General features: G+C 36.4%; 1 protein-coding gene and 1 long non-coding RNA gene across 2 annotated transcripts; one reads left to right on the plus strand and one right to left on the minus strand.

The window, feature by feature from the left end:
* Positions 1-4,768: 4,768 nt before the first annotated feature.
* On the minus strand, positions 4,769-9,490 carry LOC113658478. Its single transcript, XR_003444404.2, has 3 exons — positions 9,379-9,490; positions 5,723-5,751; positions 4,769-5,390 (listed from the first exon to the last, which is right to left on the minus strand). It is a non-coding gene; the product is annotated as an uncharacterized LOC113658478 (long non-coding RNA).
* Positions 9,491-9,612: 122 nt separating this feature from the next.
* On the plus strand, positions 9,613-11,772 carry LOC113658482. Its single transcript, XM_027170984.2, has 4 exons — positions 9,613-9,879; positions 10,285-10,340; positions 10,520-10,564; positions 10,737-11,772. The coding sequence occupies exons 1-4, from the start codon at positions 9,634-9,636 to the stop codon at positions 11,734-11,736; spliced, it is 1,347 nt and encodes a 448-aa protein (XP_027026785.2). The 5' UTR covers positions 9,613-9,633; the 3' UTR covers positions 11,737-11,772.
* Positions 11,773-18,291: the final 6,519 nt, after the last annotated feature.

Genomic DNA, 18,291 nt, shown 5'->3' on the forward strand with positions numbered 1-18,291 from the left:
AAAGGCCCTGTAACCTTTTAATCTGATGTATGAACGTAGAGGTTTCTTGGCATACAGTGATCCAGTGAAGAGATGCGAGAACTGAGGTAATCTAATCACATTTTTGGTACCAGTCAACAGTCTTGCAACTGCATTTTGGACCTTCTGCAAAGTGTTTTAGTGACTGGGGAACACCTACATATAGGGAATTCATAAAGACCAGTCCTTACTGTATGTAATACAGGTGTGGATGACTTGCAGATGACTATTCACAGAAACACAGAAATGATTGGGTTTGGAAAAATTCTTAGCTGCTAGTAGCAACAGCCTAACTGATTTGTTTAGCAAATAACACAGAGATTTTCATCAAAGTAGATGCAAAGTTGCAAAGTTGCATAAGGTGACCTAATTTGCTGGTAAGGTCTGGACTGGGAAGGACCAAAGATGATTACTTCAGTCCTGTAGCTAATAAGCTGGAGGAAATTATTTGCCATCAACCATTTAATGTTCTCCAAGCTGTGTAGGAGAGTCTACAGGGAATACCTGGGGTTTACTGGAAGATATAGCTGGATTCTGAGCTGGACTCTGATCCAAAAACATCCTTGTGTGTGTGTGCGTGTGTGTGTCTGCGTGTGTTTGAGTGTGTGTGTGTGTGTGTATGTGTGTGAGTGTGTGTTTGTGTGTGTGTTTGTGTTTGTGTGTGTTTGTGTGTGTTACGAACGAAGCAGCATTGTAAGTTCAGGGTATAACAAAAATGACTGTCATAAAGAGTGACTGAAAGTTAGCTCAAACAAGGAGAGAGAGGGGGGAGTGATGGTGAAGAAAGGGGGAAGGGGGGGTAGTTAAATTGTTAAAGAAATGTTTTGTTCTGTTCCTATTTCTGAATCAGGATTCTGTGGAACGTTGTTCCAATTCTTTACCACCAGAGGGCGGTCCAACACCACCGTAAGCTCGAATTATTATATTATATTTATATGTTTATCTTAGTATCTTAAAAGTATTATTATTATTATTATTATTATTATTATTATTATTATTATTATTATTATTATTATTATTGTGCTAACATAGATTAAGGTGTGTACATAGCGAGGTAAAGTGAGTATTAAAATATGTGAATATTTCAGTATTAATTTCAGTGTGTGTGTGTGTGTGTGTGTGTGTGTGTGTGTGTGTGTGTGTGTGTGTGTGTGTGTGTGTGTGTGTGTGTGTCTGATCTGACTGCCTAATTATTAAGAACAAAACCATTTGTGTTCATACAGAACTGCTCCATCAACAAACCCAGACAGGACAAAAGGCCTGAACAATAAAGGGGTGTGGAAGTTCATCAATGAAGATGTACATGGTTATGTAACTAATAAGTCTGATAAAGAGGTTTTAGATTTAATTAAAAAGATTTTAATTTTATAAATTTTAATAAACCATTATGAAACCATAATAGAAAATATGATAAAGAGGTTTTAGATTTTACGAAAAAAAATTCTAATAAACCATTATGTGATAGAAAAGATTTAAAAGATACATTTTTGCAAATGCTCAAAAACCAACTCTTTAGACCAACTCTCAAGTCTTTAATGGAAAACAAATATAATCAACAAGCATTTGCTATTTAAAAAAAGACAAACAATGAAGTAAATAATGTACAATGTGATTTAATTACTGAAACAAAAAAAGAAAAAAGTAGGAATAATGAGATTGAATTAATCAGTCCCCTTGGTCCAGATGATGAAAAACACAGTGAGGACCTCTTAATTAAACAACTTAAAGAAAGAAATAATTTTTCTGAAGTTTGGATATACACAACAAATAGTCCTTGTTTAGGTAGAAAATCTCATTCCCCTGAATCTCGTCAGCCCTGTTTGTATAATTGAATCAATTATGCAAAAAAATCATAAAATAAAAATATACATTGGTTTCTCAAAATATTATATCTTTATCAAACACATATAAAATATTTTATATGCTGTAAGTTATATATAGTATAATTTTATTAAAAATCTGGAAGAATTAAGAAACTGGAATCCTGACCATAAATTTCAGGTTAAATTCAATATTACAGAATTCAAATTTAACTGTAAAGCAGCCCAAATATAATAAAGAACATTGTTGTTGAATAGTCATCCTTAGAAATGACATACAACGAGTGGCATCAGACAGGATCAGAAACATCAGCAATGTTTGAGTCCACACTGAGAGAAGAAATGAAGAAGATGATGGAGAGCTCTGATGAAGAGTTTAATAAGATTACAGAGAAGTATAAGAGCTGGTGGACTCTAAGTGTAGATGAAAATCTAAACAGACATGTACTTCCATCCATTTTTGAACACATCCAGGGCCTTTATCCTAATCTGGAGTTTTTCCAGGTTGATTTGGAGCAATGCCTAATTTGGCTAATGAGGAATAATTGGAATATAATTGGAATAAATTATTATTATTTCTTTAATGTCTACTACTGGGGATGTGGTAGCCCAGTGGTTAAGGTGTTGGGCTACTGATCGGAAGGTCATGGGTTCGAACCCACCAAGCTGCCACTGCTGGGCCCCTGAGCAAGACCCTTAACCCTCAGTTGCTCAGTTGTAGGTCACTCTGGATACAGGTGTCTGCTAAATGCCGTAAATGTACTGTTTCTGGATATACACACACACCATCATTATTTGATTCCTTAATAACATCTTAGTTATAATTTTACATAAAATGTTTTATCCCACAGAGAGGCTTAAGTGCTCAAATCTGACTGGTCAGGAGGTCTTGGCTTTAAGCGATCTCAGTGTCATTGTCATTTATCAGCTTTGGTGTTGCATCCTGTTACCCCAACATGCATTCGTGCATTATTTCTTACATATAATTCTGGAGTGGTTTCCTTCCCAGATAGAAAAAAGAGGCATGATCTCATTGTTGCTTACTGTTGAACTATTTTTTATTTATTTCAATTCAATTTTATTTGTATAGTGCTTTGAACAATGAACATAGCCTTAGAACTTAGTACAAAAAGATCAAGATTAATATTAGACTTATTGTAAAATCACAGTGGCCTTTCAGCCTCTTTATAGGCTCTCGGTCACGTAGCTGCAATTAGCACAACACGTGACATCTGTGCACTTTATAGGCTCTCGGTCACATAGCTGCAGTTAGCAATTAGAAAGGTTTTGATTGAGTCTCAGAGCGGTTATATATTATATAATAGGTAATTTCCCTTATATGCTCTTCAACTGCCTCTTCTGGACCCTTCTGATGTAGGTAGACGATCGGGGAGCTTAGCCTCTGTGGATCAAACCCTGCTTTGGGCAGTCCATGTCATCACAAGCATTTCACCTTCCCTTATTATTTTGGGTCATAAATATATACATATTGTCATGACCAGAAGCAGGAAGACAGACCCATACACAGGATAGCTTCAAATGAATAGGGTTTAATAAATAATATGACATAAAACAGAAACAGACAAAAACTAAACAGAACAAAAGGAAGAGGAAACAAAGATGTTACATGGACATTACATTGATGAATTTGGTCTGTTATCCAGGAGGGGGACCAATGGAAAACATTTAAAATCAAAAAATTCTTGTTTTTCTTCTTCTTCTTCTTCTTCTTCTTCTTCTTCTTCTTCTTCTTCTTCTTCTTCTTCTTCTTCTTCTTCTTCTTCTTCCTCCTCCTCCTCTTCTTCTCCATCTTCTTCTTCGTCATTTTCTTCTTTTCTTCCTCTTCTTCTTCTTCTTCTTCTTCTTTTACTTCTTCTTCTTATTATTATTATTATAAGCAAAGGTGTGGTGCACATTGTTTGAAAGCTAATGTTGACATTTGAAATAATAAAAAAAAAAAACATGCCCCTAATCCAAATGGGTGTCAGCCCCATTTTGATAGCTCCGCCCCACACATACATATGCAACCCAGGCAACTATTATGGAGGAACCTGCTGAGGCAGCTGGCCGAAGGGATATTTTTATCAATAAATGAACTCAATGAGTAATACTATGGTAATGCAAATGTGTTTCTGTAGTACTGTGTGTTGTACCATGAAAGGTTAAGCTCCGTTTCATGTGGAAGACGTTCAGTTCTCTCCAGCGCTTGAGAGCTGATCCTATATTAACACGGGTCCTGCTTCTTGCCTTATCGTAAGCCTTTATTCGCTTTCGTTTTATCTGCCATGTCAATGTTTCAATAGCTTTCTGCTAATGTCAGACATGCGCACTGAACATTTCATTTGTCGGCCCGATCCAGTTTTCTGAAGCATTTCTCAAACAACGTGCCCCACTGTTAATATTTATTAGTGCAAAGAGACAGCATGGTGCAGTGGTGTGTTTACAACCATTAAATTTAACTATATATTATTTTGTTTAAATTATTATTGTGAGTAGCATCCCGTTTTAACAGAACAAAAGATTTGTGAGAATATGATGGGTCCTGCCTGAAGTTATTAAATTATTTTTAAATATAAAATATAATCATTAAATAACATGATATTAAATCTGTCATCAACCAACACTGACAAAGATGACCATGATGCTTTCTATAGTAGCCATCCCTAGAAGGAAGTTTTGGCACATAGTTATAAAGAATATTCAACTTTGTTCATTTTTTCCAGAAATAAACCATCGCCGAACTCAAAGGAAGCAGAAAAAGTCTGGAATTTCTGTACGATTAACATCAATAATGCAGAGGTTTTAGGTTTTATTCTAAAAAAAACTAGCACAAGAACCAAAGGAAGAAGTTTGTAATTCTGATATATCTAATCAGTTTTTAGTAATGTTTAAAGAATCTTAAGTCAAAGATTTAGTAAGGATGACATGTAGACAACATGCATATCCAATCATGAAATGTAACTCCTGTCCTAAAGAAACTGAGTCATTTTACCCAAACAATGCCCACAGTGAGGATTTTATAATAAAAAAATTGAAAATATGATAGAAACAAAGGAAATTAATGATGTTTCTGAAACTTTTATTTAGGTCAATATAGGGAGAAAAAAAATCGTACACCATGTATAACTTAATCTATTTACAGTGTACAGTGTAATGTTGGAGACTGACTCGGTTGTGTGTTAGAATCCATATGCAGAGATTTATTAAGAAACAGCAGTACAAACAAAGGGGAAGGCTGAGAATCGTGGTTAGATAAACAGACAGTGGTTCAATAACAGGTAGATATTCCGTAGAGCAAACAAATCCAAATCGTAATCCAATTGACGAGGTCAAGAACAGGCAATAACACATACACGAGGCAAACAAGGCAAGATGAACGAAAATGCTCAGTAGGGACAGTGGTAAGCTGGCAATACTTCACAACATGATACACGTTTCAGATGGCTTTTAACAGGTGGCTACAGGAAGTAGAGATATAGGAAGAGCAAAGTCCAAAACTCAGGTGATGGCGCCCTCTTGGGGTGGGATAAACAGATGGCCGATGTAACTTTACTAAAAAAAATAAAAAAAATGAAAATATACTTAATCTCAGACCTTTCAATATATACAGTAGATGACTTTGTTTCTTCATCTAAAACTTTTTGGAGAAATTTAACATTACTTGCTCACAAATTTATCCCCCGTAGCGAACAAATGCTATATGAGTCCAAAAACAAACATATTGATTACTTGTGCATTATTGTGAAGTTTTTATCAGTTGTTTGGTCTGTTTGTACAGCATTTGTTCACTACAGAGGAAAGTTAGTTTTTGTATGACCACCATGTTTCAACAATAATGTCTGAAAAGTTCCCCACTTTTTGCAGTTAAAAAAAGTAATACTTACATTTCCACATGTCCTTGTCTTATGTTCACCTGTAACAGAAAAAGTTTAAAATAGTAAGTTTAACAAAGCCAAGAAAATTACATTATAATTTTATCCAAAATACACCTAAACAAGCAAATAAAGGACCCTGGCTATAAAAAAGCAATGACCATCCTGTAAGGTACATCAAATAGATGTGGGGACACTTTAAGGACACTTTAACTCTGGACATGCCCAGCACAGTGCCACTTTATACACTTTATACACTATATACACACCATACTGCACCTGGACACTTTAAGGACAATCTTTTAAAAAACCATACACATTTATGTATATATGCATATGTATATGTATATACATTATTTCAATTTCTCCACTTATATTTTCATATTTTATTTTATATATTTCATTTTCATATTTAATATAGTTTTATATATATATATATATATATTTTTTTAAATATAGTATATACTTTTTTTATTTATCTCCTTTTGTTTTTTTTGTTTTTTTTATCCTAAATTGCATTCCTTTTTATTCTTATACCGGACAGTTGCATAAAGCGTTTCACTGCATGTCGTACCCTGTATGTATGTGTATGTGACAAATAAAATTGGATTTGATTTGATTGGGTATTAAATAAGGAAATCTCTTTGTAGAAAATTACTAGTGACCAGTGTGAAGATGGACTGTAATTTTACCACCTACAAAAGATCACAAGCCTATTTTGTCTCAGCTAATGTAGCAATGTTCTTATAACACACAATTAAATTATAATTTATACTTTACAAATGTGCTGTACAGATGTGGCTATTAAGAATTTTCATGCAGATTCACGGGAAACATAACAGAATTTCACGTGGATTCCTGATGCCAAGTTTTTAAGAGTTTAAATATATGTGTTGTGCTTCACACAATATCCACCAGCTAGCGCAGAATCCACTGTCCTACATACTGTAGACCAGATTGTCTAGGGACTCCAGACCTCTAATTTTTTCATATTAAAATATAAAATGTGAAGCTCTGAATGAATAATCAGCTGTTGAAAACTCTTCTGAGTGTCTGCATTACAGATATATAATTCAGTCTATACAGTTTACGAAGTTGTTTATTGTTCATGGTGTAAAACATAGATTCATTTCACTGAGTAATTAATTAATTATTAATTGAATGAGTGGTTATTTTGGGCATGTTTTTCGACGCATGATCTCACAACATGCCATTGTCAACTTTAGTCACATAAAATACTTTCCTAAAAACAAAACTGATGAAAAGCTGGCTGCTAGTGTAAGGAAGGCCGGAGAGAGAGAACATACATAAAAATGACTTCAAGATGCTTTCTATCGACAGACGCTTAGTGTCATCATTAAGAGCCCATCTCAGGTACCGGACCTGTGATGGTTCTATGTCCACTCGGAGCTGGTCGAATAGGATTAGTTAGTCTTATCCTTTTGGGAAACCACTAGCCACAGTATCAAGCCCTGTTTACAGGTATAAGTTTACCATTTGTTAACTTTAATATTTCTTATATTATTTAACATTTATAGCATTTATTGGTAATATTAAGTGTTAATAGTAGTTATACTGTATGCTACTGGTACTTATATATAGTGGCAGATACTATTTGCACCTCAGGACTGTTGTGCATTAAAAATCATGCAATGATAACTGTGTGTAAATGAATAAAATAAATAAATGTATAAAATCTACAGAGACCTTAAAGTATACAACCATTCGAATAAAACAAACAAAGCCTTTACATATAACAGAGGCTTCTGCCCGATATTTATTGCCAGCAAAAATAAGGTTAAATCTAATAAAGAAGAAGGGCAAAAAGTCATATTGTCACGGATACGCCAGGTTCTCACGACACTTCCTTCAGATCTCAATCACCGGAGTTCTGATAATCACCACCTGGTGTCACTCAACACTAATTGCTCACAGACTATTTAATAAGCCACGCTCTCGCCTTCATTCACCGTCCAGTCTCGTATGCTATGCTTACTAACTCGACTTTCTCATTCTTCTTCTCAGTAGCGTTTCCAGATCCTGATCTACACGTTACCAGATTCAACTCCTTATCGAGCGTGTGTTTATCGGCGCACGGGCGAAGCGTCCTTCACCATGTCTCCAAGCCTTGCAGCTTTACCTCAGACCTGAACTATCAATAAACACTGGTTTTGATTTCATCTGTTCGTTCATTGTCTTCTGTACGTTACACATATGGTAATTAAGGATTTTATTTTTTTTTAAATGGTAGTAGTAGTAGTAGTAGTAGTAGTAGTAGCCTTTATTGTCACTGGTCACAAGTACCGTGAAATTAGCCATCAACCTGTCCAACATACAATATGACAAGGGGGGGACAGGACAGGAAGACAGTGAATTGAAAAGAAATACAGCATAACATGAGGGAAGGGAGGAGAAAAAAAAACAACCCCCAGACTATACTCCAGAGGAAGTACAGTGTGGGAACAGGAAAAACACCTCAGCACATAAACAGTACGCCATAAACACACGACTTTCTACAGGGGAGGGGAGGGGAGTGGGGGGTGGAAGTAATCCAGCACAGGCAAGCAGCCATCAGGTCCTGCAGCCTTTCTACGGCGCTGGTCGCAGACCCGCTTATCAGACTGGCAGTACGAAGCGGCGAAGGCGTGGGGTGGGGGTTGAGTGCATATCTTTATATACGTGTGTGTATATAAAGATATGCACTCACCCCAACTCAACCCACTATGACTCAAATGGTCATATGTAGACATTTTTTATTTCATTACACTTAGGTTTATGCACTGTACGGTATTCTATATTCCCATGTATCCACCCTGATTTTTCAGTACAGCAGGAGGAACTTTAAACAGCCTATTTATGTATTTGTTGCAAACGGATTGTGTAAGTTCCCCAAACCAGAATTTATGTACGGCAGCAACTAAGTCGGATTTTGTAGTCGGGTTTTGCTACTTTCTGGGTATGGTCTTTAAGAGCATGCCACACCATCTCAATGGGATCCGGGGACTCTGGTGGAGAACAGATGAAATATGAACAAACATCCTCCACATCTTGCTCTATGTCCCTCTATGTTACTCTCTCACTCAAACTGTTTACTACCAATTCAGAGAGCACAAATAAATGGAATGCTAGTTCTATCTCAACTCTAATGGCTCTGGTGCTGCTGGAAACTTCTACAACAGCACTTCAGCCACCACTTCAGCTGTTACAGCAGCTTCCAACATCCAAACCTTGGATAGAGACACCAGGAAAGACCAGAAGTCAAATAGAAAGAATATTCATTTATGGACCAGCTGGCCAAATCCATCAACCGTCAAATAGCTGTAGCAATTAAGATGGCAAAGAATTTATTTTTTACTTTAGTGTCACCCATAACAGTTTTTAGTCACATTCTTCTCTTCCCATTCTTGACATTTTACCTAGCCCAGCCTATCCTGTGCATTAGCCTATCATATGATAGGCTAACCCTATCCTGTGCATCAGCCCATCATATGATCATAACCTATTCTCTTGTGGGAGTTTTGAGAGATGTAAAGTATAAAGTGACACTGGAAAGCATGGGCAAGAGTAAAATTTGTGTACTGTGCTGTGCAACAGGACCAACACACCTTGTGTAGCATGAGGGAGGACAATTCAAACACAGAATCTGAAGAAAAGATAACATCATCTACCCTTGGCTAGATGGACAACGCCTGATCATCTCCTGATGCTCGTCCTTCTTAGTAAAACTTTCCATCACAGACTCTGTGTGTGTGTGTGTGTGTGTGTGTGTGTGTGTGTGTGTGTGTGTGTGTGCTGAGACATTGAAGGGAAATGCTTTGAATTACAGTGTAGAAGAAATGGATTTCCAGTAAAGTCTCCACCCAGATTTTCTGTGCTGATGTCATAGTATAAAAACCCAAATCTCACTTCCTGTTCCACATTCAATGACACTTCCTACACTAGAAAACGAACAAGAAAATTTAACTATAGAAAAAACAACAGAGGGCAGGGATACGGTTGAGCCCAGAAACGCTACTGATCCAGACGAACCTGCAGGACTCACGAACAGCGTTACAGGCCGTCATGTAGCGCCGGAATCCCTGCAGGACTCTGATCCTAAAACATCCGCGTTTCCGGATGAGCTCCCTAATCCCTGCCCTCCATCTGGGGCAAAAGTAACACACCTAAAGGTAAGCTTTAACTCTTTAAGCGTATGTTTGTGTGTGCGCGCTTGTGTGTGTGTGTGTGTGTGTGTGTGTGTGTGTGTGTGTGTGTGTGTGTGTGTGTGTGTGTGTGTGTGTGTGCGCGCGCGTGCGTGTGTGTGTGTGTGTTTATGTGTTATGAACGAAGCGGCGTTGTAAGTTCGGGGTATAACAAAAATAACTGTAACACAAATAATAACACAAACAAGTAAAGAGATTACCAAAGAGAGAGAGAGAGAGAGAGAGAGAGAGAGAGAGAGAGAGAGAGAGAGAGAGAGAGAGAGAGAAGGGGAGGGTGGGGGTGAAGATAGGGGAGGGGAAAGGGGAGGGGGGGAAGTTTTTTTAGTTCAGTTGTTAAAGAAATGTTTTGTTCTGTTCCTATTTCCTAAACAGGATTCTATGAAACGTTGTTCCGATTCTTTACCACTAGAGGGCGGTCCAACACCACCGTAAGCTCGAATTATATTATATTATATTATATTATATTATATTATACAATTATCTTAGTATCTTAAAGTAATTGCAAATGAGTATAAATTCATTGTGTGTCTTTGATAATGTTGATGATGATGATTATGATGATGATGACGATGATGATGATGATTATTATTCTGTGATTGATCTTCAGGAAAAAGGGACATCTCAGCACTGATAGTTTACATAGTGAGATAAAGTGAGTATTACATTATATGATTATTTCAATATTAATTTAAGTGTGTGTGTGTGTGTGTGTGTGTGTGTGTGTGTGTGTGTGTGTGTGTGTGTGTGTGCGCGCGCGCGTGTGCGTGCGTGTGTCTGATCTGGCTGAATAATTATTAAGAACATAACCATTTGTGTTCATACAGAACTGCTCCATCAACAAACCCAGAAAGGACAAAAGGCCAGAACAATAAAAGAGTGTGGAATTTCATCAATGAAGATGGTTATGTAACCTATACTAATAAGTCTGATAAAGAGGTTTTAGATTTAATTAAAAATAATTTTAATAAACCATTACGTGATAGAAAACATTTAGCAGATAAGTTTTTGCAAATGCTTAAAAACCAAACAAAGTCTTTAATGGAAAACAAATATAATCAACAAGCATTTGCTATTTTAAAAAATAATAATAATAATGAACAACGTGATTTAATTACTGAAACAAATGAAGAAGAATGTATGAATAATGAGATTGAATTAATCGGTCCATTTGTTCCAAAGGGTAAAAAACACAGTGAGGACTTTTTAATCAAACAACTTAAAGAAAGGAATAATTTTTCTGAAGTTTGGATATACACAACAAATAGTCCTTGTTTAGGTAGAATATCTCATTCCCTCCAGTTTCATCTTCCCTGTTTGTATAATTTAATCAATTTAGCAATAAATCATAACATTAAAATGTACATCGGTTTCTCAAAATATTATATCTTTATCAAAAACATGTATGAATTTATTCAAAATCTGGAAGATGATGGACTGAGAAACTGGAATCCTGACCATAAATTTCAGGTTAAATTCACTATTACAGAATTCAAATTTAACTGTAAAGCAGCCAGTAATATAATAAAGAACATTGTTTCTGAATGTTCAGACTTAGAAATGACATACAGGAAGTGGCATCAGAAAGGATCGGAAACATCAGTAGAGTTTGAGTCCACACTGAGAAAAGAGATGATGGAGAGCTCTGATGAAGAGTTCAATAAGATTACAAAGGAGTATAAGATATGGTGGGATCTAAGTGTAGATGAAAATCTAAACAGACACATAGTTCCATCCATTTTTGAACACATCCAGGGCCTTTATCCTAATCTGGAGTTTTTCCAGGTTGATTTGGAGCAATGCTTGAATTTGGCTAATGAGGAATAATTGGAATATAATTGAAATAAATCTCGCTAATGCTAATTTGTCCTTTTGTGATTTATTGTTTCTTTAATGTCTACTACTGTTTCTAGATATAAACACACACACACACACACACACACACACACACACACACACACACACACACACACACACACACACACACACACACACACCACTGTCATTATTTGATTAATTAATAACATCATTGTTATAATTTTACATAAAAATTTTTATCTCACAGAGATTTTTAAGTGCTCAAATCTGATTGGTCATGAGGTCTTCGCTTTAAGCGATCTCAGTCACATTGTCATTTATCAGCTTTGGTGTTGCATCCCATTACCTTCCCAGATAGAAAATGTAATTATCTTATTGTTGCTTACTGTGCACTATTTTTTATTCAATTCAATTAAATTTTATTTGTTATTTTATTTGCTTTGAACAATGAACATAGTCTCAAAGCATGAAGTACAACTGAAATATAATCTAGGATTTCTGATTTATTCCTGTAACAGATGCTGTAGTAGATTATGTGTAATATAGTAGTAATATGTGTAGTGTAACAATATATCGCAGTTGAGGTGTTTTTTAGCTCACTGTGTCATGAATAATGAAATGTTCTTGCACAGAGAGATCCTTTACTAGAGTTTGGAAAGTTTTTATTACATTTTGGACATGAGGATCCTTACAGGCAGGACAGGTGGCTTCTCCAGAGGGTGATGTGATCAGCTATGCAGATCATCCTCACTGAGCTCCCAGAAAATAGTGCTGGACAAAGATATTGATGGACCTCAGACATCCGAACATCTCACTCCTCTCCCTGTTGTGGTCTGGGTAGCACTTCTGCTCACTGAAAGCCAAAACGGAGAGAATGAGGAGCATCTCATTCCCACAGGATGATCGGTTCTGGTCCTCAACCACAATATGTAGAGCTTGAACTTGTCTGATACAGCACACACAACCTCAGCCTGGTTTTAGACAACATACATCACACAAGCATCTGCCCACATCTGCACTATCTGCACAATTCAAAATAACATCACACGGTTGGTACCACCATTCTCTTTATTTCTTATATTATATTTTTATATTTATATACCTGTATAGAAGTACATCAAATTTTTGGTCATTTTATTCAGTTTTATTCTATTTTTATTTTGAGTCATATTTATCGGAATGAAATAGCTCTTTTATTACCTTTATCTGCAGGATTATAAACAGAGGATTGAGGATGAGGTTCAGTCATGACTTCAGTTACCCCCAAGAGCAGGGGGGTCTGAGTTTGCCAAATATTAAAACCCACTAATTTGATGCAATTCTTCTATTCAATACATGGAGCTCTCTTAAATTTCAGCTGCTCAGAATGTTATAATACACTAACAGACACTGCAAGTTGTACCAGTAGATTTCTAAGAAACTGTCTCTAATGATGCAGTAGATTAAAAGTGTATTACACATTGCACAATTGGAAGCTCTTTAGGTTTTTTTTCCTTAATAGCACACCATTTCAGTTTTACAAAATTTGGAATTCTGTTTTATTCCACCTGGCAGACAAATAAAAGACACAAATACATACACTGTCACGTACACATGCACGGATGTGACGTTAAAACTTAAATATAAGATTTTCTTACTGTACACACTCCCGGCCACTCCCTGGAAGGCGGACTTTCTTCCGTATGGGTATTTAAGCAACGTGCACTAAGCACACCAGGCAAACTATCATCACTGTAAATATGGAAAAATTATATGGATCAGCTGATTGCAGTTAGGATTTTCTCCATCAATGTGATAGATTTTTTTAACCACCAGCCAGATGCTTATAAAGAGGACACAGTAAAGTGTGCTTCCCTAATGTCTCGCCTCACCGGGAAAGCCCTGGACTGGGCCGCTACTACATGTGACACGGATGAATAGGTGCACTCTTCCTATGCTTACTTTTCCCACCAGAGGAAGAGACGAGGGGCTGATTCCATGGCCAATTACGCCATAAAATTCCGCATATTAGCACCGCAAAATGGCGGGAATGACGTAGCTCTCATATCTATGTTCCACGTAGGCTTAAACCTTTCCCTTAAGGCTGAACTTACCTGTCGGGATCAAAACACTCCTTTGCTGCAGTATATCTTACTAGCCATATAGTTAGACAACCTCATCCGTAACCAGTTATCCAGCTTGTGACTTACACAGGAGCTTCCTGCTGAGCTTCCTAGGTATGTTAAACCGGTAGAAATGTGTTAACCAGCAGAGATTTTGGACTATCGTCTCTATTGAGATTACGCGCCCACTTTGCCAACCTTTCAACATCGCATCGCATCTTTTACGCCAGTCTATATTTCCGCTATTATTACTTACTCCACACAAGTACCTCTTTGAGAAGGAGTTTGGACAGAGTGGAATCCCAGCCTCTGTTGTTACACGCTGGAATTCCACACTGAGGCAACTGAAAGCAGTGCTCAACTGTGAAGACCTAAGACTATGTACATTTCTTGAAAAGGTGGGACACAAAGAGACAATATTCACAGCTAGAGAGTGAAATCAGATGCAGGAACTGGTACAAGTCCTTCAACCCTTTGCAGAAGCCACAGATCTTACACAAGGTGAAAAACGTGACCATAAGTGCTGTGTGGTTACCTGTGTCCTTTCTCTAAATCGCCACCTGGAAAATCAAAATGAGAGGATGTGCTACTTGGGCAGTTTGATCTGTAGCCTGCAAACATCTCTCAAAAGAAGTTTCAGAAGTATCTTTGTTAATGTGAAGATGGCAGATGGAGAGAGTGATGGGCCCTTATTGCCATTCTCTGACCCTCTATACCTAAAAGCTGCTCTGCTGGATCCTTCATGTGCCTCAATGTGGATAAGCCATGATGTCTTGGTCCCCGAAAATTTTGGTTGCATAGAAACCATTGTACTTTTTTAATATAGAATTTTCCATGGTCTTCTGCCATGTTTGAAGCATATTGAAACTTTTCATGCTTTTATGTTGGCCTTATTTCAGTTACATTTACATCTTATGCTTTGTGGTTTTGATTTTTATTCATTTTTAGATTCTTCTTGTATTTACAACTAACCTGTATGTGGACACATTTTAAAAATAAATGCATATAATAATTTTTGTTGCAAATAAAACTCTCATAGTCCAAAATACTGTATATTTAACTTTGTTTAATATATACAGTACATTTAGTTAAATCATCAAACATCTGTATGACTTACCAGTGACTTGCTTGACTCGAGCTACGACTTGACTTGAATTGCTTGACATAAAGCAGTGACTTGACTTGACTCTCACAAAAATTGTCTCGGACTTGCTTGAGACTTGAAGGTTAAGACTTGAGACTTACTTGTGACTTGCACATGTGTGACTTACTCCCAACTCTGGTTTGTAGTATTAATAAACCATTATTAAAACATAATATAAAATATGATGAAGAGGTTTTAGATTTTGCGAAAAATAATTCTAATAAACCATTATACATGTTTGAAAATGCTCAAACTAAATCAGTTCTTTGAACCAATTCACAAATCTTTAAAGTCTTTAAAATACAAATATAAACAACAAGCATTTGCTATTTTACAAAAGACAAACAATGCAGTATATAATGTACAACGTGATTTAAATGCTGAAACAAATGAAGAAGAAAGTAGGAATAATAAGATTGAAATAATCGTTCCCTTTGGTCGAAAGGGTAAAAAACACAGTGAGGGTCTCAATTAAAAAACTTAAAAGAACAGGAAAAATATTTATAAACTTTGGATATACACAACAAATAGTCCTTGTTTAGGTAAAAAAAAATCTAATTACCCTGAATCTCATTATCCCTTTTTATATAATTTATGCAAAAATATCATAACATTAAAAAGTACATCGTTTTCTCAAAATATTATATCTTTAGCAAAGTCATATATAAATGTATTAAAAATCTGGAAGAATTTAGAAACTGGAATCCTGATCATTAATTTCATGTTAATTCAATATTACAGAATTCAAATTTAAAGCAGCCAGTAATATGATAAAGAACATTGCATCTGAATATTCACCCTTAGAAATGACATACAGCAAGTGGCATCAGACAGGATCAGAAACAGAAAAGATGATGAGAGAAAAGATGATGGAGAGCTTTGATGAAGAGTTTAATAAGATTGCAAAGGAGTTTAAGAGCTGGTGGACTCTAAGTGTAGATGAAAAACTAAACAGACATGTTGTCATGCACCTGAAACAGGTTAGATCCAAATGCTGGTTTATTAGGCGATATCTAAAACAGGCAAGGTTCAAACATCAGGCAAACAACATCAAAGGAAATCCAAAAACAGTAGTCAATAATCCAGTTGTAGGTAAGGGCAGGTAGCAAACATTCACAAACACGATAAACAAGCAAGGTCAAAAAAGGCAATGGACAGAACCGATAATACACTCAGAATGCTGACAATGCTAACAATACTTCGCGACATCCAAGAGTTCTGAGTGAGCTTAAATAGACCAGGTGATTGCAAATAGGAAACAGGTGTGCTGAGTTGGTGATGCAATGATTTGTGGGAAATAGAGTCCTGATGCTAAAGTGCATGAAATCCTCTGCAGGCCAGCAGAGGGAGCACTCAATGCTCTCATAACACATGTACTTCCATCTGTTTTAGAACAAATCCAAGGTCTTCATTCTAATCTGGAGTTTTTCCAGGTTGATTTGGAGCAAATCTTAAATTTGGCTAATAAGTGAATAATTGGAATATAATTGGAATAAATCTCGCTAATGCTAATTTGTCCTTTTGTTATTTATTGTTTCTTTAATGTCTACTACTGTTTCTAGATATAAACACACACACACCACTGTCATTATTTGATTCATTAATAAAATCTTCATTGTTATAATTTTAAATAAAATGTTTTATTCCACAGAGAGGCTTAAGTGCTCAAATCTGATTGGTCAGGAGGTCTTGGCTTTAAGCGATCTCAGTCTCATTGTCATTTATCAGGTTTCGTGTTGCATCCTGTTACCCCAAAATGCATTTGTGCATTATTTCTTACTGATAAATCTGGAACAGTTTCCTTCTTAGATAGAAAAAGGAGGCATAATCTCATTGTTGCTTACTGTTGCACTATTTTTTTATTCAATTGCATTACATTTAATTTGTATAGTGCTTCAAACAATGAACATAGTCTCAAAGCATGAAGTAGAAAAAGAAAAAGATTAATATTAGACTTATTGTAACATTGCAGGTGCCTTTCAGTCTCTTTATAGGCTCTCGGTTACGTAGCTGCAATTAGCACAACATGTGACACCTGTGCACACCGCTATTTAAGACCCTGATGTTTGGCGCTCGGCGTGCGGATAAAGTCTGTGCCAGAGTAGTGCTGTAATATGTATCAGACCGCGTAGAGCTCTAAGATGTAATATATATATATTATTGTAACATTGCAGGTGCCTTTCAATATATATATATATCCATAGGAGTTAGAAAGGAAAAGTTTCGATTGAGTCTCAGAGCGGTAATATATATTATATAATAGCTAATTTCCCTTACAGTATATGCTCGTCAACTGCCTCTTCTGGGCCTTTCTAATGTAACGGTAGAGCTTCAGCGGCACAATCGGGGAGCTTAGCCTCTGTGGATCAAACCCTGCTTCGGGTGGTCCATGTCATCACAAGCATTTCAACTTCCCTTATTATTTTGGGTCATAAATATATAAATAATATTTACAGTCACAAGCTTCCCCCCACACTTACCCCTTATTTATTGTCCTACTGATTTTTATACCTCTCCTGTCATCACTCTTTATCTAGCCAAGTAGGCTGGATCTGGTACCCCCTCCTCCGAAAGGAAACCGGCGTGCCTCCGTAACAAAATGTTCACACCAGACCGTCACAGCCAAGATCTACTAGATCTACTAGCAGTCATGTGTATGTCATGATTATTTTATACTGATGATGTAGTTTAACAAACAGGGCCCACCGATTTTTACCACAAACTGGTAAACATCACACAAGATAATCGGGAATCACCTCAAAACATCTTGTTCAGGGCCATAGAACTGAAAGAGAGATTTCTGATTGCATCCAGAGACGGAGAGGCAGAGGAGCAGTATAGTGTTGAGCTCATTCATAAGAAGTTCTTACAAGAAGAAGGTCTTATAAAAAGGTCTGTCAGTACTGGCCTCATAAGTGACCACAAAGGAAGATAAAAAAAAATTGTTGAATTTTTTGTTGATCCCGTTTAATCAGACATGATGATGGTATACTGGTAAGAGTATGGCAATAGATAGTCTTGAGCAGGAGTAAGATCTGGAAGAAGTGCCATAAGAGATTGAATTGCGATGAAACCTGCCAAATACCAGTGATTAATCTATTAGGGTTGTTTGAGTTGATGAATTGTTTGTGATTTTGGGTAAACCAACATTGTATCCTTGCATATCAATAACTGATTCCTGTGGCTTACCCTACATGTCTCAGACGTCGGGATCAAACAGGATAGGATGACTGGATAATATAATTTTTTGGAGCCCTCACAGATTAGATTTAATTACAAGAATTTTAATAAACCATTATTAAACCATAATAGAAAATA

This window comes from Tachysurus fulvidraco, chromosome 8, assembly GCF_022655615.1.
Source record: "Tachysurus fulvidraco isolate hzauxx_2018 chromosome 8, HZAU_PFXX_2.0, whole genome shotgun sequence".
NCBI lineage: Eukaryota > Metazoa > Chordata > Actinopteri > Siluriformes > Bagridae > Tachysurus > Tachysurus fulvidraco.

Bases quoted from the DNA above. Each gene is read 5' to 3' on its own strand.
- LOC113658482 (XM_027170984.2), top strand. From the start codon at position 9,634: ATGACACTTCCTACACTAGAAAACGAACAAGAAAATTTAACTATAGAA. The intron at 9,880-10,284 runs GTAAGCTTTAAC...TTTCCTAAACAG, and splicing joins CAAAAGTAACACACCTAAAG to GATTCTATGAAACGTTGTTC. The intron at 10,341-10,519 runs GTAAGCTCGAAT...ATTGATCTTCAG, and splicing joins GAGGGCGGTCCAACACCACC to GAAAAAGGGACATCTCAGCA.